This window comes from Uloborus diversus, chromosome 1 (assembly GCF_026930045.1).
Source record: "Uloborus diversus isolate 005 chromosome 1, Udiv.v.3.1, whole genome shotgun sequence".
In the NCBI taxonomy this organism is placed as follows: Eukaryota; Metazoa; Arthropoda; class Arachnida; order Araneae; family Uloboridae; genus Uloborus; species Uloborus diversus.
In genome coordinates this window covers 117,377,377-117,400,010 of record NC_072731.1, presented here as the reverse complement: position 1 = coordinate 117,400,010, position 22,634 = coordinate 117,377,377, and the positions used below count along the sequence as shown (strand labels likewise).

At 32.0% G+C, this 22,634-nt stretch overlaps 1 protein-coding gene across 1 annotated transcript in view; it reads left to right on the top strand.

Annotated features, from left to right (window-relative positions):
* Positions 1–22,634, top strand: part of LOC129219145 (synaptophysin-like) — a 43,484-nt gene that overhangs the window by 8,599 nt on the left and 12,251 nt on the right. The window contains exons 2-4 of the mRNA XM_054853468.1: positions 5,409–5,476; positions 13,796–13,911; positions 15,162–15,372. Coding sequence (XP_054709443.1) covers positions 5,417–5,476; positions 13,796–13,911; positions 15,162–15,372 — 387 coding nt within the window. The 5' untranslated portion in view covers positions 5,409–5,416. The remainder of the gene's footprint in view (positions 1–5,408; positions 5,477–13,795; positions 13,912–15,161; positions 15,373–22,634) is intronic.

Sequence of the window (22,634 nt, the reverse complement as noted above, 5' to 3'; positions counted from 1 at the left end):
GTAGCCCTCATATACCCACAAACCAAAAGGATGTCTCAAATTGGAAAGGATGTCTTACACAAGATCTCTCATAGGCTTTTCTTTTTAAACGTTAATCCCGAACACCTTTTTTTGTTCACATATACTTCAAAAAAAGATTCATCAATGAATATAATACTTTTCCAATCTTGTTGCTCCTGTATGAAATTCTCTTTGCTCCAGTAGAGTTGTGCACGTTTCTGCTTCTTGTTTATTGTTGGTCTTACTTCATAGATCCGCAATTAAAACTGCAGTTTATACAACCGTCCAAATGTAGTTGGTATGGACAAGATATCTATATATTCTTTCCAACACTTATGGTCATAAGAAGCATTATTTCCTTGATTATTTTAAATGATTTACTTTAATTTGGGTTCATCTCTGACAGGTGTTAAAATTTTTCTACCTTGTTTACTTCGGTTACTTTTTAGTTGGTCTCCTTCTATATTCCTTTAAAATTTTATATACCATAGATTTGAATTGAGTTGGACAGTTTTTTTCTAACTTTACGAAATTGTACTATATGTAACTTGGTTTTTTTTTTTTTTTGTCTATTTATCACCTTGATGACCCATTTTGAGCAATAAAACACTTTTAAAAGAGCATAAAATTATCCGCATGCCAAGCTCTATACTTGTGACAAACAATCCGTTAACAGGTATGCAAATATAAATGAATAGATTATTCTAATTTTTTGACTCATATAAAAAATTTATCTTTTTTCCAAATGTGTTAAGGATCCATAGGCCATGTTAAAATAATATTTGAAAAGTTGTTTAAATTGATTTGCCAATTCATGAATAACGAGTTTTACTCTTTTTAATTTGTATGTGTTCATTTTTCCTGACTCAGGGACAAGTTTTGTTCAAACAGTTCTGATATTCTATTATTTTAAATTTGGGTTGTATTTATATACTCAGCATGTTTTATGGATATGTTAATGTCGTACAAATAAAATTACTAGTTTAGTAGGGTTGTGGGTACTCAGAACAGTGTACCGGAAGAGGCTATAATAAGCAAGAGGGTAGATAGCTTTAAAAGGGCCATTAACTTTCATGGGGACTTATAAATTGACTAGAAGAATAGCCTAGTCAGAGTCTGTTGCTGATTATCACATTTGTATTTGTATTTCAAGAACAGATCTCACTTCATGCCAATGCAAAATTTCCATGCCAAGCAAACTAATGGTGTCAAACAGATAGAATGTATTGCGTCAAAATAATATGTCAGAGGTCAGGTCTTATTTTTCAGAGTCTTGCGAATTTGATTGGTTTAAGTTTTACTCGCGTAAGACTTGCACCAGTCAGATTCGTTTGAAAACTCGTTTTTTTTTTTTTTTTTTTTTTGAAACTTTATTCAAAAGTAGTTTCCAGAAATTGCTACGAACTACTTTTTTTGGTATGAAACTACTTTTTAAAAATAGTGCACTACAAACTACTAAAAAATTTAGCTACTACAGTAGCATCGCTATTTGTAGCGCATTACTTCCAACCATTGGTTTGGACACAGTGAGCCTATATGCCACACTATTGGGTTCAACTTTTTTTTTTTTTAATATTTGTAAATAATAATTGCTCTTTTCCTACCTGGGCAGTGCACATGCTATGTTGGTTCATGCTGCATCCCTTTTGGCCCGTCCTGTCACCTTTTCACAAAACAAGTTGAAATGAAAATGGCAAGATTAAAAAACTTGAGTAATTCATTTTCTTTTAAATGCACAACTATTACTGAATGCTTGGCCTGTGTCTTAAACACATTCCGTTTTCAACTTCTAATCAAGGTTCATGATTTTTTTTATTTAAAAAAAAAATCAAAGCAGTCGGATTTTTTTGATTTAAATCAGATTTTTTTAAAATCTTCAAAGATTTTTAGTTATTAATTACTTTACACCTATAAACATAATCACAGGTCTGGCCAAAGGAAATTTGGGTCCATTAACGGACCCTTCACAAAAATCCGATCAACCAAAACGGACCTTTCACAACATCCCGATCAACCAAAATGGACTCTTCACAAAATTCTGATAAACTAAAACGGATCTTTCACAAATTGTTTATTGAAAGAGCAAATCTGAAATCAAAATAACGCATATTTTCGTGCATACAACCCGATAATTTGTAGAACCTTTTTTAAAGTTTCATTAGAAGGATCAGCTTATACAGTAAACCACCCTTGTAAGTTGATTACCTGTCTATGTTGACCACCAATATGCATCAAATTTGGCTGACATTAATATAACAAACCCTTTGTAAGTTGACCACTAAAGTACTGCACCGCAAGTGATCAACTTACACAGGTTTCACTACTACAAAATCTGCTAATTTTGCAAAAAAATAAATAAATAAATAAAAACCGGCTCTGGTGATGCTCCTGCAAGCGATATACTACTGCCAAATAAATTTAATGCTTGTTTTTTGTTTCTTTGAAAGAAATTGACAGCTGAAAGTCAGTTTGGTTTTAAATAATTTTGCTTGTTTGTTTTATCATAGCTATTTTGCAGCTGTGTTGTTGTAAACTTCTCTGAAAAGGTGTGGTAAGCACGTTTCTCACCATTCATTATTTAACAGACAATAATAATAATATACAGTGGAATGAACTTAGAACTGCAAACGGATAGTAGGGGTGGGGGAAAAATAAAATCGCTTCAGATAGGGTTACCACCTTCAAATTTATCGCCACTTAGCCTCTGGGTGACTTGATTAGAAAATATTTTCATCATTTTACCAGCTTGGCAATATTTGCGTTTTTATGGTGCGGTGCGATGTTTAACTGTTACTTTGGGAGAAAATTATATGAGTTGGATTTTTTGACGCTAACAAGGATGATTAACTTAAAATAAGCTTTTATTTACCGTTTTTTTCTTGAGATGCCAACATTTTGAAGATGCAATCTTTATACATCCAATATGAGAATCATATTTTATTCTTTTTTCAAGCTAACTTCGCTTTATTAAAATGCAAATAAATGAAAAATCTCTTTATCTCTGTTGCAACGCTTATTTTAGGTTTTTAAAGTGAAATTCCATTTTCTTTTATGAGTCAAAAATTAAAACGCTGAATTGATGGGGTTTTTTTTTGCTCACAATGTATCCACAGAGTTTCATGATATGTTTATCATAGGACTCTAAAATGCAATTCTAAATTAAATTTATCAAAAGTGTTTCTTTTACATTTTTTTTTTTTTTTAATTTTAATTTTATACTTTTGATGCCTTCACTTTGAGGATTGCAATCTCGCACTTGCTATGGGAATCGGATTTTTCAAAATTTTGATGTTTAGTACGCTTTGTTAAGAGGTAAACTAATAAAATCTCTTTATTTTTGTCAAAATCACGGAGTTTATAAGTTTTAAACGAAATTATGTACTCTTTAAGAGTGTTTAGGGTCAAAAAGTTAAATGCTAAACCCCTACCTGAATTTTATTTTTTTGTTACAATTATTTTCAGCAGTATACATATAACATTTCTAGTGTAATGTAACATAATGTAGAATGGTAGATAAATACTGATACTTGAGGGGTGCCCATCTCCCAGAGAGTGATGCCCCCCCCCCTCCCCCAAATACTAGGAAAACACTTAAGAATGATATTCTCTACAGAAAAGAGAAAAACTATCAAATTCATGTTTTAATGATGCAGTTTGCGCCCTCTAAAACTTCTGAAATTTTGTTTTCATAATTTTTTTTTTCTTCAAAATTATTTGATTTTTCACAAAATTGATTTTTCACAAAAAACGGACCTTGTGAAAAATTCTGGTCAGACCCCCTTTAATATATAATTTACAATAGATGAATCCATTCAGCTTACTTTTAAAACTAACATAAGTTCTAATTATCCAATACATTTTAAAGATTTATAAATATGTTATTTTACTTAGATAAGAAGTGATTTTGTTTTATGCTTTGCTTAAAAATAAGGTTTCCATCATCATGTACATTTTAGTGTAAAAGAATGTGCTGAGCAATTACTTTTCTTAACAATATTAGTGATGGTGTTTTAAAAAAACTGCAAATTTTTATTTTTTTTCTATGCTGAATTGAACTATGTGGTTTTGCCTTTTGCATTTAAGAATATTTTATGCAATGTAGTGAAATTTAGAGCAAAACATTCTAAAAGTACAAAATTAATTCGTACAAATAAAATGAACTGATTTAAATCAATCATTTTGTTTAAAAAAATCATTTAATTCAAATCAATTGATTTAAATCAATATATTTTTTTTTAAATCACTTGATTTAATTCGTGATTTTAAACATGATTTAAATCAAGCTGATTTAAATCAACGAACACTGCTTTTAATGATACTTATAAATAAAAAGCGTGTACATTTTATCAAAATTTCTATTATATACTCATCATTAGTGGCACAACAGCCCTTTTGTGGGTCCTGACCTTCTCAAAAGCCTTCCCATTCTGTTCTCCTGCCAGAAATTAACCTCCATTTCTTTATTTTTAAAATGGCAAAATCCTCCTTGAAGCAATCCTTCCGTCTTTTCTTAGTCTTCCTCTTGATCTAGCACTTTCAGGAGTTACATTCAAGACTTCCTGGGCCGGTCTCTTTGTACTCATGTCAGGAAGTGACCTGCGCTAGATATCCTCATCTTTATAAATTTTATGCAGCTCAAAGTTAAACTGTTTTTGCTTTTTTGTTTTGTTTTCAAAAATGGCTCTTAGAGTTGTCCATTCAAAAATCATCATAGGTACACTATGATCCACTATTTGAAACCAAAACATGAAAAAGGAGGCCTTTTTAAGTTCAAGCTACAAAAAGTGAAATACAAAATAACCACTCGTGAAATACTTTTTTTTTTTTTTTTAAACCTGCATTTATTGACTAGTTGTTCTGACATGTGCTGGCAACACGTTGTTGTTTAGGAAACACAACTTGTTGTAGCAACAGCTGCATTGTGTCGATGATTTTTTTTTTCACTTGATGGCTAGCTGCCATAAGCCTTGCAGCATCTAAAATACTGCAAATAAATGCACGTAATAATCCTTGCTACAGTTTCTTATTGACAATATTTCATCACAGATAAGAGATCACAAATATTACAGTGCATACAAATTAAAGTTTAATTTTAAATATAAAGATATTTTTAAAAATGCATGAACTTTTCAAAAGTTAGTATTTTTCTTTTCTTTTCTTTTTTTTTTTCAAGTGGAGTGTGAGTTCTGTTTGATCATGTTGATAATTAAGAAATATGATTGAAATATTATTCTTAAAATTAAGTAAAATTTGTTTTATGTAAAGAAAAAAAAAAATCACCATTCAACCCAAATCAAAGCAAATACAGTTTGATTGTTTATTTTTGATTATGCATATTATTATTTCACTAATGTTCAAAGCCTTTTTTTTTAACCAAACTGCAAGTAACTAAAATGATTTTTTTTTAGAAATCATTATGGATTTGAATCTCAGAGTGTTGATTGAGCCTCGAGGATTTATTAGAATTATTCAGCTGGTAAGAATATTTTCTTTAATGTCTAAAATTAATTATTATTCATTTAGTTGTATGAATCAGGGTTCTAAAAAAAAACCTATGTTTTTTCAAAGAAGCTTATTTATTTTTGTGGAGCTTCATATCAACAATAACATTGAAAAGCAGTGTGATGAAAATGTCTCAATTACTCTTTTATTTTCTTCAGTTTAGCAGTTCATGAAAAATTTCCTTGAATGAAATTGATCGTGAATTGAAATGAATTGTTTTGTTTCTTCTCATTTTGGACTTTGTCAAAATTTGAAATTTAGTTTTTATTTCTAAATTAATAGAATTAGAAATACTAACAGATCATTTAAATCATCACATGCATAGTTTTTATATAACTCTTTGTAATGAGTAGATTTTGAAAAGTGTGCTAACTATTTCAAATACTCAATCTCAAAAACATCTTTGTAAAACTAATTCATTAATAGACTACCAAAACTGTCTTTTCTTGTTTCTATAAGTTGATATTATGTCTGCTATAAATAACTTGGTAAGATGTCAAAATTTGAAGTAAGTTATTGCTTTGAAAAAATGAAATAAAAGATAAAAGCTGACATCATGTTTTGTTGGTGTTAATACATTATATTATCTTTCTCAGGGCTCGCTCTAGTAGTTCTGCCGCACTAGGCGATATTGACAATCGCCCCCCCCCCCCTCCTCCGTTGATAAAATATAATAGGGTCATTCCACGAAAATGTCAACCTGTAAGCCAAAATTTCAAACTCAATCAATATTAGTGTGTTATTATACATAATTTTAGAGATAACATTCTTAATTTTCAAATTTCATAAAAGGGTTTTCAAGATGGATGTCGTACGTAGAATAATAAGATCTTTTAACTATAAAACATTCAAAAAACGCGACTTGTGATTTTTTAAGCATACATTCGATGTAAATATTTTTTTTTTCAAGTTATTGCTTACATTTTAAGATTTTAGTTTCTTTAATTTTATTTATTTTTTCTCGTGAACCTAATTTGAATTCTGTGTTGAACGGCCTGTTAGGTTTGTCACAAAACGTTGTATTTTGTCTTCCACACTTTTTATAGGACTATAAAAAGAAAATTTTTGCTTTATTCTCTTCCCAAGAGCTTCCTAGAATGCATTTAAAATGTTGAATTTTTATTAAGTTATTTACACAATTAGCCATAAACATGACGAACGTAACATATTGATTGTGACAAACGAAATCGCTTGAACAAACAATGCATCTTTTGAACGTTTAGTTTAATAAAAAATGAATGAAATAAATATTTTGAAATAATTGTTTTTTCTGTATAATATTTTGTAATTTTTGCAACAATTAACTCGATTTTCAATACTTTGTTGTGGAATTTTTTTGGGTTGCATTTTATGGAAGAATCGGCAGCTCAAAAAAAAAAAAAAAAGAGAGAGAGAGAGAGATTGTGTTAAAGCAGAGTAAAAATGTCAGGTGAACAAAAAGAAAATTACAGGAAAAAAAAGCTGCAGAGCGTATGCAAATATTATTGCAAAAAAAAAAAAGCACACACACACACACACAATGATTTAAAAAAAAAAAATCAAGAAGACTGAGGAATTAAAAAATGAGAAGTCACGAGGTGAGAATCAATTGTGGAGAAGCTAGTAAGCTAGCTTTGTATAGAGTTGTAAGCTAATGCAACTTTGCTTTTATCAACATGCTAAGTTTACAGAAAGATTCAAAAAGGACGCTTTTCTAAGTAGTTCCGGGAAAAAATAGGCTTTTATAGGTTATCTTGCTAAATAATAATAATAATATTGGAATTACTGGTGCAGAACCTCAAGTAAATGATTATTAAACATTTTAAACTCATGATATGCAACAAAACCGAGTCTGAATGTTACGTTCGTTGCTATGGAATGACCCAATACATTAATAAAATAAAAAATAATAGTAAAGTGCTTAAAATTAAAGTGAGTTTCTAGTTAAATTCTATACTGGGTTTTACATTTCCCAGCACTGGTACACACTTCTATTTTTCACACAAATTCTATTTTTTAACATTAAAGTTGTGCATCTTTCTTATGGCACTGAAACAGATATTAGTATTTTCAAAAGACTTTTAAATCACGCAATTTGCCGCTTTTAAAATTAAACTGAATTTCTTGTTAAATTCTGAACTTTGTATTGCATATCCAAGCACTGGTACACACTCTAAATTAATATTATTGTTATTTTTAGCATTGAAGCAGTGGATCTTTTGGTGCTGGAACAAATAGTCATTCTTAAAAAAACAAAAATGTTTCACTTTCGAAATTTACCGCCCCTAAAATCTGCCACCCTAGGCTGCTGCCTAGGTCGCCTACCTCAGGAGCCGGGCCTCATCTTTCTTATTTTATTAGAAATATTAGAGATAGAATTAAAAAGTTAATAGTGGAAAAGTTTTTCTTGTTAATATTTATAAATAACAATGCAATTATTCGGAGAAAATTATGTATAAATATGGTTCGAATCTGAGAGTTCAGTTATCTTCTTTACTAATAATAAAGCTAAAAGTCTCTCTGTCTGTTTGGATCTTTCTCTGTCCGGATCTCTGTCTGTCTGTCAGGATCTCTGTGACGCGCATAGCGCCTAGACCTTTCGGCCAATTTTTATGAAATATTTTCAAAGTTAGTTTGTAGCATGGGGGTGTGCACCTCGAAGCGATTTTTCAAAAATTCGATGTGGTTTGTTTTCTATTCCAATTTTAAGAACAAAAATATCATAAGATGAACGAGTAAGTTACAAATTTATCATAATGTGGAACAGTCACATGGGCACAAGCCAATTGGCAAGGTACGAAATTATCATAACCTGGAACTGTAACATGGATACAAGCCGATTGGCGAGAAAATCCACCATACATTATTTGTAAATATACAGGCAAACCAAAAACCCTTTTAATTTTTCTGTTACAAGCAAAGCCGTGCGGTTACCACTAGCAATATATAAAAATCTTGCTTCAACAGGATTTTCCGTTTGTTCCACATGGGTAGTTAGATTTTTACACTTAATATCTGTGGACGCTTTTTATCCTTTGAGTATGACTGAAGGAACAAACCATCAAGTACGGGAGAAAAAATAGTTAATAAAAAAAAACTGCTCAGTGGGCATTAGATAATAAAATGCCCACCGTAAGTTGTAATAAATATACGCATTCTGACACCATAGCAACTTAAAACATTTTTCTTTTTACTTATTTTTTTTCAACAGAACGGTTCAAACACTTGATAGTTTATTGAAATTTTTTAACTTTTCAATTTACAAAGTTTGAACAGAACTACGTCTGTCAGGTCATCTAGTATTTAATAAAACCCCACACAAGTATGGGTTTTATTGGGTTTCTTTAAGGGTTGGCTTTTTGCTGGCAGAAACTAGTTTTTGCCGTGCCAGTGGCAGAAACTGGTTATAACCGGTAAAAACTGGCAGAAACTTAAAAGTGTCTTTAATAACTTTAACTTTACTTAACTTTTGAAGTAATTACTAAATGATATTCGTTCAAATAAACTGAGACATCAAACTTTTTTTTTTTATTTCCAATGGCACATTTAAAGACAGTTGAATATCAAAAGGATAACAACAAAACTATAAATGAAAACGAGCAATCCAATAGCGTTCCCAGATGGATGTCCGAGAGAGAGCAGGACATCTGGACAAATGAGGCATGTCCATTACTTCGTGAAGATCACACAAAGTGCAGAAAGGGTCAGGAGCCACGTTGATACGACAGAGATGTTTTCGTAGGCTATCATGGCCAGATAATAAACGAAACATGGTGACAGATTTCATCCTAGGCCAATTAGGGACATTCAGAATCAGCTCAAACCATGGTTTATTGCTGTTGCGATTTTTGAGTTGATCGTGAAAAGTGTCTTTAAAAATTTTCTTTATTAAGCTTTTGATGTTACTGAATGGAAGCTTAGGATTGGTTCTCTGAAGAACCGATGCTCCCTTTTTGGCCAAAAAATCGGCCATCTCATTACCTTGGATACCACAGTGGGCCGGAATCCACTGAACAGCTGTCTTATTATTTCTGGCAAGCCGGTTAAGGAGCTTCAAACAATTATCGGTGGTTAAAGTTCGGGAGTGGCTAGGTGTATCGATAGCTTGGAGTGCAGCATTTGAGTCCGTTAATACAACTGCTTTTGAAGAAGAGTCTAAATGTGGCTGGAGCTGTGACAGGGCCTGGCAAATGGCAGCAATCTCGCCATCGAAAGCTGATCTATGGTTGCCAATGGGGATGTAAAAAGGAAAAAAGTTCTCAGTAAACACCAGCACCAGTATTAACACATCCATTCACTTTAGAGCCGTCAGTATATATTCCCAACCATTTCTCTCTGGGGTAACAGGATTCTGTTGTTTCGAGAGCAATATCTCTTAACACTACATCATTTGTCTCCGCTTTGAACACATTCTTTATCAAATTAAGGCGAATGGAGAAACCTTTTTCAGAAATGGGGTTTATGGAGGGAGGAAATTGTTCAGTCTCATATTTTAAATCTAGTTTAGAAGAAATATCAGCTACTCCCTGGAGAAAACCTATTTGTGATTTTAAGTTTCTCCCGCCGACCAGAGAGTCCTGGTTCCACAGGGACAGACACCTAGGGATTCTAAGTATTCTTTCCCATAGGAGAAGAGCTCTTTCTTCAAAGATCATCTTTAGAGGTCTATTATCAGTGCTGAGTAACATGCAGTCAATGGGTGTTGTCTTCACTGCTCCGGTAATCAGTCGTAGAGCCTGATTTTGAAAAGTCTCACACTGTTGAAGGACTTGCTCTGATCCTGTGATCAGCGGCTCAGAGCAGTAAGTAAGGATGGGTAGAATATAAGTTTTGTATGTAAAATTTAGCATGTCTCTTGAACAACCCCATTTAGAACCCGCTAATATTTTTAGGAGATCAAGTCTTTTTATGGCACATTGGGTGATGTCCTCCACATGGGACCCCCATGTAAGTTTTCTATCAAAACTGACGCCCAGGTATTTAAAGTTTCAGTCAGTGGTATCTGACACCCTTTGCAGAAAATTTGAGGGTGAAAAGGTTGATGCGTCAATGAAAAAGACTCAACAAAAGTCTTATCAAGATTTACCTTCATATTATTCGAATCTGTCCATCTTTCAAGAACTAACAAAGCCTTTCCTAAAATTCCTTCTATGGTGACTTTGGCTTTGTTCTTAGGGGCTGTAGACCACATGTCAAGGTCATCTGCATAAAGCAGGCATTGCAATCCGTCAATCTTTTTCAATTCACTGATCAAATCATTGATGTATATGTTAAAAAGTATACAGCTGGAGACTGCACCCTGCGGTAAGCTGATCTTAAGAGCTCTGTATCTTGACAAGGAATAGTTGTATCGTGCTCTACATAATCGAGTTTTCATAAAACCATCGAACCATCTGAGCATATTGGAACGTATTCCGATGTCAGATAATTTCGCAAGAAGGTTCTCTCTCCAAACAAGGTCGTAAGCAGACTTTAGGTCAATGAAGACCGCAGAGAGAATCTTTTATCCAAAGCATCTTTTATTTTCTGACTAAGCAATGAGACTTGCTGGTTGGTTGGCCTAAACTTCCTGAAGCCAGCCTGTTCTTCTTCCAAGATCCCATTGGTTTCCAAATACCAGTTCAGTCTACACAGGATAATTCTCTCCATGGTCTTGCAGAGAATGCTTGTCAGGGAAATAGGTCTGTAGTTTGCCACTATACTTGGATCTAAGTCTTTTTTATGTATCGGGATGATAGTGGATTTACACCATTGAAAGGGAAAATTTCCCGAATGCCAGATTAAATTGAATAGCTTTAAGATGGTTTCACTGGCACAAGGTCCCAAGTGCAGGAGAAATTCTGCAAAAATGTTATCTTCACCTGGAGATTTTCGTGGTTTCAAACACTTCAGTGCCGAAAACAGTTCAGCTAGACCCAAAGGAGCATTAAAAATATCCGAGATGGTAGGTAGAGTACCTTCTTCTTTCATCTTGATCTTAAGATTTTTAGTAAGAGTTCTCGAGAGCTGTCTCGCGTAATTACTTTTCTGTTGAAGGCTTGAAAAGTGTTGGACAAAAGAGTTTGCTACTTTGGCGTCAGAATTGATTATCCTGTCTTCGACCCAGAAAGCCTGTCTAGTACTTGTATTGGAAGCTCCACAGTTGTTGAGGCTGGAGACAAATTTATACGCCTTTTTTCCTTTTTTCAAACTTCATTTCATCATTTAAAAAAATAAAATAAATAAATTCTTATGCTAATGCCCTTGATTTAGTTTAGAAAGGGAACTTTTCAATAGTAGATGCACGTAATATTTGCATTAATCTAACAAAGGACAAAAATCAAATGGGTTCTTATGCAAGAGGAGTGACATACAGAACTAAAAACAGGAAATTACTGATTGTAATTTGCTCGCTTTATATGCTTCATCTAAACTGCTTGTGATTGAAATATCACGTGCTTCAAGAAGAAAGAGTCAGAAATTTACTTGCCAATATTAACCTAGATTTTGTATGTACCTAAAGTCACAGCTTTGCAAAACAAATTGGCTGCATTTCTCGAAACTTGTTTTTCCAGTTAAATTTTTACCACTTTCCCAGTTACTAGATGGTGGACCAGTTTGAAAAAATATACAACAGATGAAAGTTTCACGAATATTGCTTGTTCTTTGATGCATTGCCTGCTAGCTCTTCTGTTTCAAGAATAGTCTTAAGTTCCTCATTTGTGCACATTAAATTGAGAAAACTGCTTGGATTTTTGAAACCACCTTTTCTAAAAGGCAATTGCAGGGTCCAAACAATGTAACATTTGTTGCAATGTAACAATTGGTTGTGCTTTAGTTAACAAATTAGTTTTTTTTTCCATGTATTTTCTACTGTGTGTCAATAATTAATTTTTTGTCATTTTGTGAGTTTTTGCCCGTTTCTGCCGCAAATGTGGCAGAAACTGGTTTTTGCCATGCCAGTTTTAACCGGTTTCTACCAGTGGTTTTAACTGCCTTGGCAGAAACTTGCCAACCCTGGTTTCTTTAGGTGCTTTTTTTTTTTAAAGCCTCCTCTTTTTTTTTTTTTTTTTTGAGTATGTGGGTGGGACAAATATTTTAATATGAGCTTTTAATTTCTCACAGCCTTGATCTTTGTTGATATATTACCTTAAGAACTTGGTAAATAATGAAAGTTACAAACATATAAAATTGTATAACTTTTTGAGATTTTAGTAGAAATATATATATATTTGCATCATTGCACTATACAGTAAAGCTTTTACCAACAGCTATCTCTGTTGAGCCCTAGGTGCCAATAAAGTACTTTATAGGCATTAGGTTCTTGGTATATTTATAGTATATTACTTTATAGACTCTCTTCTTAGCTTTATATTGCATTAGCTTCTTGAAGGGCAATACAGTGTTCTATTAAGAAACTATTCTTTCCAAGTAATTTTCAAGCAGTGTAACAAAACCTTTTATGCTGCTAGCTGTTCAAGGTTCTCTATTTGTGCAAACAATATCTAATTTCATTCACTCCACTATTTTAAGTTCAATTATTTTATTTTTTTTAAAGTTCTTTGAAAATGTTCTCTTTTATAGTTGAAGCTAGTTAGTGCAAATCAAGAAATTCTCCTACAATATCGAAATTATTATTCATTTAACAAACAAATATGCTTAACTGCACATACTCGGTAATGTTAGTAATCATTTAAAGCTAAGAACTTGCAGTATTGTACTTTATAGGATTTGTGTGGACCCTATTTGACTTGGTTATTATTATCATTATTTTTATGATTAAATATAAGTACAAGTAAGTTTTTAAACGTTTTCTTCAAATATTAGTAGGATTTTTAGAGAATGACAAAGTTCCTAAAAACCATATTGTTTTCATATTGTTTTAAATTTTTGAAAAGGTCTTTGGGTGCCACTCTTAGCACTCTCCCATGCCACACTGGCATGCGTGCCATGGGTTGGCCACCCCTGTTTTTAGTCATTCAAGTAAATTTCATGGCTCAAATTTAAATTTGGTTTTAATCAATGTATATCATTTTATTCCCAAGCACTATGTATATGCTTACCTAGGACAAGGTCTTTGAAAAGGGTTATATAAAGGACCATTGTATCTGAGATGTTTTCATAAAAAAGTTTTTATTCCTTAATTGCTTCAAATTCTTACCTTGCTAATTTTCTAGCTCCTTACTTATTTCAGGTCAGAATTACTCCTATTTAAGTTTTAAATAGTTACTGCATCAGCTACATTGGGAAAAAAAATAATAAAATAAAAAGTTTCTTAAAACTTGTTTTAAAGTATAGACTATTTCATAATTTTAAATTTTTCTCATTTCTCTAGGTAATGGCTATTTTTGCATTTGCGACTACAGCAGGTTTCGAGGCTGTTGCCACCATGGAAATAAAGTGCAAGGATTATGAAAAAGATGTGCAGTATAAGTTCGGATATCCATTTAAGTAAGTAGCATAGAAAGTTAGTAAATGTGTTTAAAGGGTAAGCGCTGCATCAGTTTATCCTGAAATTTCATACATCCAACATAAAATTCTTCTACAAATTAACGTATCGAAAGGCACAGGGGATGGCTCCAGGTTATGTACCTAAACTTCGGTATATAAACCTGAAGACTTAGCTTTATTAATAGTGCTTGGATTATATGCAAGTGCAAGTGTGCATATGCATATTTTTACTTCTGTTGATGTTAGTGCATTTAAATGCAGAAAAATGGAATTTTTTCACAATAACTGCATATTAGTTTTCTCAGGCCTGTCACTTTGAATTTTTAATGTGTGTGTAAGAGGGGAGGGGAGGGAAGCAAAGGATGCATGCAATGAAATTTTTATATGTAATGAAAGTAACAAAAACCTTGCCCATGTAAGCAATTTTTGTGAGCCAAAGGGCTATCGTTTAAGCTACAGTGAAATCCGGTTACAACGAACTCCAAGGGACCAATAAAAAATTTTGTTGTAATGAAATAGTCTTAAAACTTTCTTTGTTTTTATAAAAGTGTTAATTTTGCAAATCTACACTCTAACATAATTAAATCTGCAACATTTGAATCTACTAATGATCAAAAATGAAGTAAACACATTATTTGTTCTGAAAAAACAAATGGAAAAATATTGAGCGCTGAACTTATATTAACTTGTTATTTTCACAAAAAGTTATTTTGTACGATAGAGTTGGTCTTAGAGGACATTAAAAACGGTTCTAATTTGTGAATGTCACTTACACCACAAGAAAAGTTGAAAACTTGCTAATCCCCTTGCAAATTTGCAAGGTGCCTTGCGTTTAGTGCGCAGAAATTGACTACACTCAGCTAGACACTGTCTTTTGTTGCTACACCTTATCTTAACGTTTCAGCATGAACCGATTTCCACCTTGAGTGCCTTTATTTAGAAAGTACAAACAGAGTTTTCACGTTATGACTTTCGAAGGTAGTTTTTTAGTTTCCGAAAAACAGCAAAAAGAAAACATATTTTAACTGACGTTGAGAAAAACATTCTGTGTAACAAATTTTGTAAAAAAATCGCTTCTCTAAAACAAGATTTTTTATACATATCTTAAAAGGTTTTAAAGCAGGACCGAACGTTTATTCGTTGTAACGGATATTTCATTGTATGAGTATTCATTGCAACGGGATTGCCTGATTTCTTTAAAAATTGTAACTGTGATGTTAGTTATTTATGTATTTAAACTTTTTTTTTAGAATGGAAAAATCAGAGCTTCGTATTCCCGAAAAGTGTGGCAACCTTTCTAATGTTGCTTTTAAAACATATTCATGGCCATTTAATTTCTCGAGCAATGCTGAGTTCTACGTTGCGGCTGGGATCCTGACTCTCATGTACACAGCTGGAATCATCTTTGTCTATGTTTTCATGCATCGTTTGTATTCTACCAATCCCATGACAGCTGTGGTGGTAAGATTCGGTTCTTAAAATTAGTTTCCTGTATATTCTCAAATACAATGGACTCTCTCTATTTGATCGCATCCAAGTGTTAACACCCACCTCAATATTCGGAACACATTTTGATAGTCCAGGCGAACACTTATGCACTATCCAGTCTTCCTCTATAATAAAAGCCCCCATAATCAGAACACTAGTGTTTAGTCCCGTAAGTGTTCAGAATAGAGAGAATCTACTGTATTAAAAGGATCAATTTTTTAGTGTTGTGACTGATCAAGAATGACATTTCAAAAATTTTGAATGACCTTGTAGCTATTTTTTCTTACTTTATCTTATGCTTCTCTTTGTTTTTAAAAATAAACGTGCTGAAAGTATATGCTGACAAATGAAAAAACTTTTATTTCATTTCTGTATTTCCTGTTACTAGTTACATAAACAATATCAAAAAGTTTTAAAAATGTGAAATTTTCATGTAAGATTATGATTTTTTTTTTTTTAAATTGATATAAGTTTTTTGAAACAAAGCCATTGTTTCATGTGCTTTAAATCTAGAGTATAATTTAAGAATTTTTCAAATATAATTTGGTATTTTAACAGTGCCTTTTTGAATGTAGCAGCTCATTTCGATTTTTCACAAGATTCACCTCTTCCAACCATATTGCAATAAACTACCTTATAATTTTATGATAAATAATTTTATGTAGTAAGTGAAATAGGTCTTTTTTCATCTTGATACGTATGAGAAAATTAAAGTAGCCTACTAATTATAGTGAAGTTAAAGTAGCCTCTAATTTCATGATGATTGGAAAACAGTGTAATTACTGTTAACTAAGAAATTCTGTAGTGTAGGCAAATTTGTTATACTGGCTGACCTGTGCAAAGCATTCATGCTTGATAACGGTGATTCAAAAATCTGATTTTTTCAACTGTAATTTTTTGAAAAACAAAAAACAGCAACGGCTTCTCTCGTAGGTATACCTCAATGCTCAAATTTTGAATTGGTAGCCAATGGCTACCAGATGTTCACAAAATGGTAGCCAAATCTCAAAAAATGATAGCCAAACTTTATTTTAGATTAAATTATTTTATTTATTTTATTACGTTTATTTATTTAGTATGTGTGTATATGTCATTGGCGTAGCAAAGAACGTTTCTTATAAAATAATAATTAAAAATAAATAAGTAAATTAAAAATAATAAAAGAATAAATAAAATAAAAAGCGAGCTAAAAATAAAAAAGGAAAAGAGGATTGAGGAAAAATTTTGGAGGGGGGGGGAATCGAACTTGGGGGGAACAGGCACCCCTGCCCAGATATTATTTAACACATCTTTTGCAAACTATAATCTGCATTAATTCATCTTTAAGCAAAACACATCACGATAAATAAATAAAAAATATTATTATTATTATTATTAATTTTTTTCAGCTTTCTAAACTTCTAGAAACATTACAGCTTTCAACCAAAACACGAGTTAGTTCCTTGATAAATAAAACAACAAAATACCAAAAACTTGAACAGAATGTAAAACCTAAACCATTTGCGATTCTACAAAATATTTTTTTGTTTTTACAAATGCATGTAGAATTTTATAAAAATCGAAGCCTGAGTGTCAAAAAATGAATAAATAAAAGAAAGGTAAACAATATAAAACAAAACGAAAAAAAAACAGAAAATGAAATAAAAGATCCAGCAGAAGAAAAAAAGGGTTTCAGCCGTATTCTTTCCACCTTCTCTAGACGCAAGGGTGCCATTTTTGTTAATATTATTTATGTGTTTTATAAATACGATTGTACTTCTCTTTATTTATTTTGGAGCACACATTTTCCTCTTCTAACTGGTGAAAATGGACAATCTACAACGCAACGCCATTTTGAAAATTTACCGCGAAACTTAAAAATAACTTTTTTAAGGAGAAATAAAGTAAAAAAACAGATATGTCCTCTCCTCCAGTAGGTTTTATATTTTAAAAAGAAAAAAAAAGGAAAAACAAACAATAAGATTAAAACAAAAAATCAAAAATCTTGCAAAAAAAAATTTTTTTTTAGCGATATCGTTTTTACCTTGTCTCGGTGCATTTTGACTCAAAGGCGCCATTTTTGTTTATTCATATGTAAATCAAATGTACAAGATTAAAATTCTTTTTATTTTGGAAAGGACATTTTCGTCTTAACTGGTAAAAATGAACAATAACAACGCGACGCCATTTTGAAAACGCGTAGTTTAAAAATACCACAAAACGAAGAAATAGCCATTTGTTAAGGAAAAATAAAGTTGAAAAATGAATTTAAGATCAAAAAAGCATAATTTACTAAATTGGTGTATGAAATTTGTGTATATTTACGATTGCGTGTAAAGAAAGCCGCGTTTTCAAAATAGCATGTTCAATAGCAATCAAAATTTGCCGTTGTGATTGTTTTCTATTCAGAATATGAACACATAGCACAATTAGCCACAATTGGACAATACTCCCCCCCCCCTTCCCTCCTTCACCCCCGGCGATCCGATAGCAGAACTTTTAATGAACAAAAGAATTTGGGGAAAGGTCATATGTCAAGACTATAGGTCAGGGAAGGTTGCATTGGCGAATGGTAGCCACATTGGCGACTGAAGTGAAAATAATAGTCGCCAAAATTTGAAAATTGGTCGCATTTGGCGACTGGCGACCGCGAGTTTTGAGCTTTACATTAAAGCAATGCTTAATTAAACGGAATAAATTGATTTTTTCCAAAAATTATCTGTTTATTTTTCAAGGGAAGTCGTGAAAAACATTTTTAAACTGATGCCTTACGTATCAAGTTTGAGGAACTATTGAGGAAGTTATGACACTGTCACAAAGAAAAAAAACACATTCAAGAAATAATATATATGATTTATTTTGTTATTAGTACTTATTATTTTATTTTTGAAGTATGATTTTATTGTTTTCTTTTTTATGTTATTTTATGATTTATAAGATTACTTTTATTAGGAGAAGATTGCTAAGGAGTGCATTTTATTATTGCTTTAAGTAGTTTTATTATGCATGCCATTAAAGAGAGCATTATTGGTTGCTGCAAAGAATTATGAACTGAATTCTCACATTTGTTTTTAAAAAGAGGTGTAAGTATTTCAGTTTATTAAATTTGTTGTAATATTTCTTTTCGATCAACATATTTTATTACTCTTTTTAGATGCACATGCTGAATATTTACATTGATTATTATTTCATTATGGATGCAAAAGCTAGGACTAGGAACATCAAAATATTGAAAGACAGAGTATTCTTCTCTTTCTTTCACTTTCACACTCTTTTAAATTCAGAGGTTAACAGCTCAGTGTTAATAGTGAACTACAGTATAACCTCAATTTAACGATTCTCAAGGAACAGGAAAAGTCATTGTTAAATTAAGGAAATCATTAAATCGAGGAGCATAGACATTCAATGCGGTACAATCCAGACAGTGAAATGTACCCTTAAATTCAGAAAATCGTTAAATTGAAGTTATACTGTATCACAGATTTTTTTGTTGGTCTGTAACTCTCCTCTTGTTCATTTTCAAGCATTTGACCTTTTCAGAAACACAAAGCTTACTCAAGTTTAGACATTCTCTTCTCTGTGTATGTGACTTTGTGTTACCTCCGCCAATATCAATTTGAAATAGTTTTTTTTTTCCTACTGTGGTGGAGGATTCTACCAAACGATACTATATTAAATTAAATCTGGGCTCTGGTTTCTTGTCAGTACCATATTGTTTTAACCCTAAATCTGCAGTTTGTCAGTTTTAGGTAACATATCAAACTTCAGCTTGCAAACCAGTAGCAGCATTAGATAGAATTACTAATTAGTGAGCATTTATCTGAACAGGAACCAGTTTCTATTTGAACAGTAACCGCTTGATGGTACCCCGCATAATGAGACTTTTTAGATCTTTTAAGGACCGAAGGAGGAGTGTTAGGTTTATATAGGGGAGACCAGGCTTAGTTGTACCATCAAACTTCCTGACTGAGCCAATAGGTTTCAACACCTGTCGGGTCATGTGAGTGAGCAGGTTAATGGCCTTAGTGTCTTATAGGGTGGTTCAAAAAAACTTTTTTTCAGGTAGAGTCCAGGACACCCCGTTTTTTTTTTTAAGATTTACTAATAGTAATATGCTGTAAAAGTTTTAGCTTCTTAAACAGTTAATTTCCCCACCTGTTTTTTTGTAAATTATTTTATTGCAACATAAATGCATATTACTAGTGTATATTATACTACCGTAAAATCCCGAAAGTAACCCACCTATCGATTATAGCTCCCCCCTTTTTTGTGGAAAGTGAAATCACTTTAAAACCCTGAATATCCCCCCCCCCCTCTTCACCTGAAAATTTTCCGATCATCTTCATTTGCCACTCCCTCCAAAAAAAGAAGGATAACATTTTCTGCTTTTCTTGGAAAGCATTTACAAAGGTTTAGTTTCCCCTCCATGTGCAGTTTTGATTTTCTAAAAAAAAGAAAGAAAACACAATGATTTAAACAAAAAAGGAAAAAAAATGGTCTCCACGGTTTATTCCTTCAAAAATGTCTCAACTCCTTTTGATGCAAGGGCGCCCTTTTTTTTTCGTATTTATTACAAAAGAAATTTATATGATTGTACTGCTTTTTATTCATTTTGGAAGGAACATTTTTGTTCTGACTTGTGAAACTGAACGATCTTCAACACGGTGGCATTTTGAAAATGTGTTGCTTAAAAAGTAGCGCAAAACTTAAAAATAACCTTTTTAAAAGGAGAAATAATGTAATTGAACGAGTTTAGGATCATCAGAAATGTAAATTTTACTAAATCGAGTAAGAGATTTGTCTGTGTTCGCGTTTGCAAACTTTGTAAAGCTCAGTTTTCGAAATTACGATCTTCATAACGAATTTGCGGCCGTGATTGTGATTTTTGCTTCTATTCTGAAACAAGAACATTAAGATGTTGCTTCTTTTACTGTAACCTTATTACATTTAGTACATAATGAATTTTCAAGCTATAAATTATAGGGGTTTTGCCAACTTAAGGTGCAAAATCCTTTCTTTCGTAAAAAAAAAATGGTGCCCTCATGCAATTTATTACTACTAGAAAATTATGACAGGTTTTTATTAATTAATTTCTCTCTCTTAATTAATATTAACTCTTATTTACTTATTATTTCTTTTCTGTTCTCTAAAATTAATACTACTAAAAACAATTATTTTGGCTAATTTTTGAGAAAAACCTCGATTATAACCCTCCCTTCTGAAATCAACAAGTTTTGTTTTGAAAATAGAGGGGGTTACTTTTGGGATTTTACGGTATGTAGCATTGTTTTTTCAGTTCAATGTATTTTATTAACCCCCCTCCCCATACTTGTGAAGTTTGGGGAGAGGGTTGAGCACCCTCTTTCAGTTGAAATAAGAAACTAAAACTCTTCCAGTATATTACTGTCCACAAGTCTAAAAATATTAAGGGGTGTCCTGTTATCTAGGAAAACTTTTGTTTTACATGTATTTTTGAACCACCCTAGTGTTTTGTGTAAGTTTTAAAGTATAGCGTTGAACTGTTTTCAAGATAAAAATATTTATTGTGTTTTCTACAGCAAAAGTAAATTTTGTGACCTGTGTTGCAATTGTCATTGCCACTAAGGACACTGAGGTGAAAACTTTCCTAACATTATTGAAATACCTATGTTTCGAGCTGTTATTCTATGCATTTCATTTGCTGATCATGATACTATTTCGGAAACTATTCAGTAAAGTTCAAAATGGCGTAACACTGGTTAGTTGTGACAAAGTCAATGAGGCAAGTTGTGACAGTGTCACTACTTTCCACATTCCGCTATCCGTCAGAGATGAGAGTGTTGATGACCAAAATGATAGTGAAAATAATAAATATGAAGCTGTTATCAAATCCCGCACTTCAGCAATAAATGTAGTCAATGATAGTAAAAATTCAGAGCAGTCTTCAGAACGGAGAAATCTCATTGAATTAGATGAGTCTATGGCAGTTGACATTAGTCTTGTAACAGGGGTAGGTTTTATAGAAAAAAAGACACCCACCTGAAGCTGGAAATCGAAAGTGTAAGCACTCCGCTCGTAAGTTTTAAAATCTGTTGCTCTAACAATCGCACCTAAAGATAAAATTCGAGCAAAACAAAAAGCAAGAAAATGCAAGAAACAAATTGAAGAAGAAAAGGTAATTTTTAAACTGTACAGAAATTCCAAAAAGTGCACAAAAAATTACACCAATGTTATTTAAAAAATTGAAGATAAAAGATTTGGATAGCTCTAAAAATGATAAAAATTGATTATGTCTAAGTTGCTTGGAGCAATACAAAGTTTCTAGACCGGTAGAAGACTGGGCACAATGCATGACACTTAAAAACTGGTCTCATGTCAAATGTACCAAAAAAAAAGCCTTTTTATTATTATTTTTTTTTTTTTTTTTTTTTTGAATTTGCACATCAGAGGTTGAAACAAGCAATGATAATGAGTGATTATAAAAATAGGCAGGCCTGTAGGATATGGGCCTACACTTTGTACCAAGTAAAAGAATAATGTGGCCAAAAATTAATTCTGGTCTATGTTTTATCTTTCTTGATTAACGCAGTTTTTTAATGTGTCTCTAAAAATAAGTTCATAAGTGGCAATAATTTAACTATTTTTTTCATTTCGTTTAAAGTGTTATCGAGAACATGAAGGTGTTCTTTTTTTTTTTTGTAGTTTGTGTTCAGAGCATCATGAATGAATAGCTATTTCATTTATAACTTAAAATATTCCATTTCACTGCATTTCTTACATAATTTGTACATTTTACAGCATTTTTGTAAGCATTCTTTGGGTGTCACAACGTGCCTCAAGTATCAGTACTAGCCCCACTATGGGAAAAGTTAAGACAAACTTAGATACTATGCAAATTCCATTTTATGTCATGAAAAGCGTTTTAAATGTTGATAATTGTTTTATAAATATATTGCTCAAGGTTTACTCTAATGATATTATGCATTAAGTGTTTCACATCAGTTGAAATCATACAGTAATTTCAAAAAAGACAAAAGTCACTACTAGCGCTGGTCTCCCCTACTATTAAAGTTGTCCCCACGTAGGGGTTTCTGTGTTTTTTTTGCTATTTTTAAGACTTTACCAAAGTTGAAATAAAGAGCCAAAAATGTCCTTTTCTTTTTAAAAAAGGCTCCATTTTGTGCAAAAATGTTTTTTTTTTTTTTTTTTTTTTTTTTTCAAATCCGCTATGTCCAGATAATTTTATATCCTTGTTTAATAAGAATCAATTTTAATTT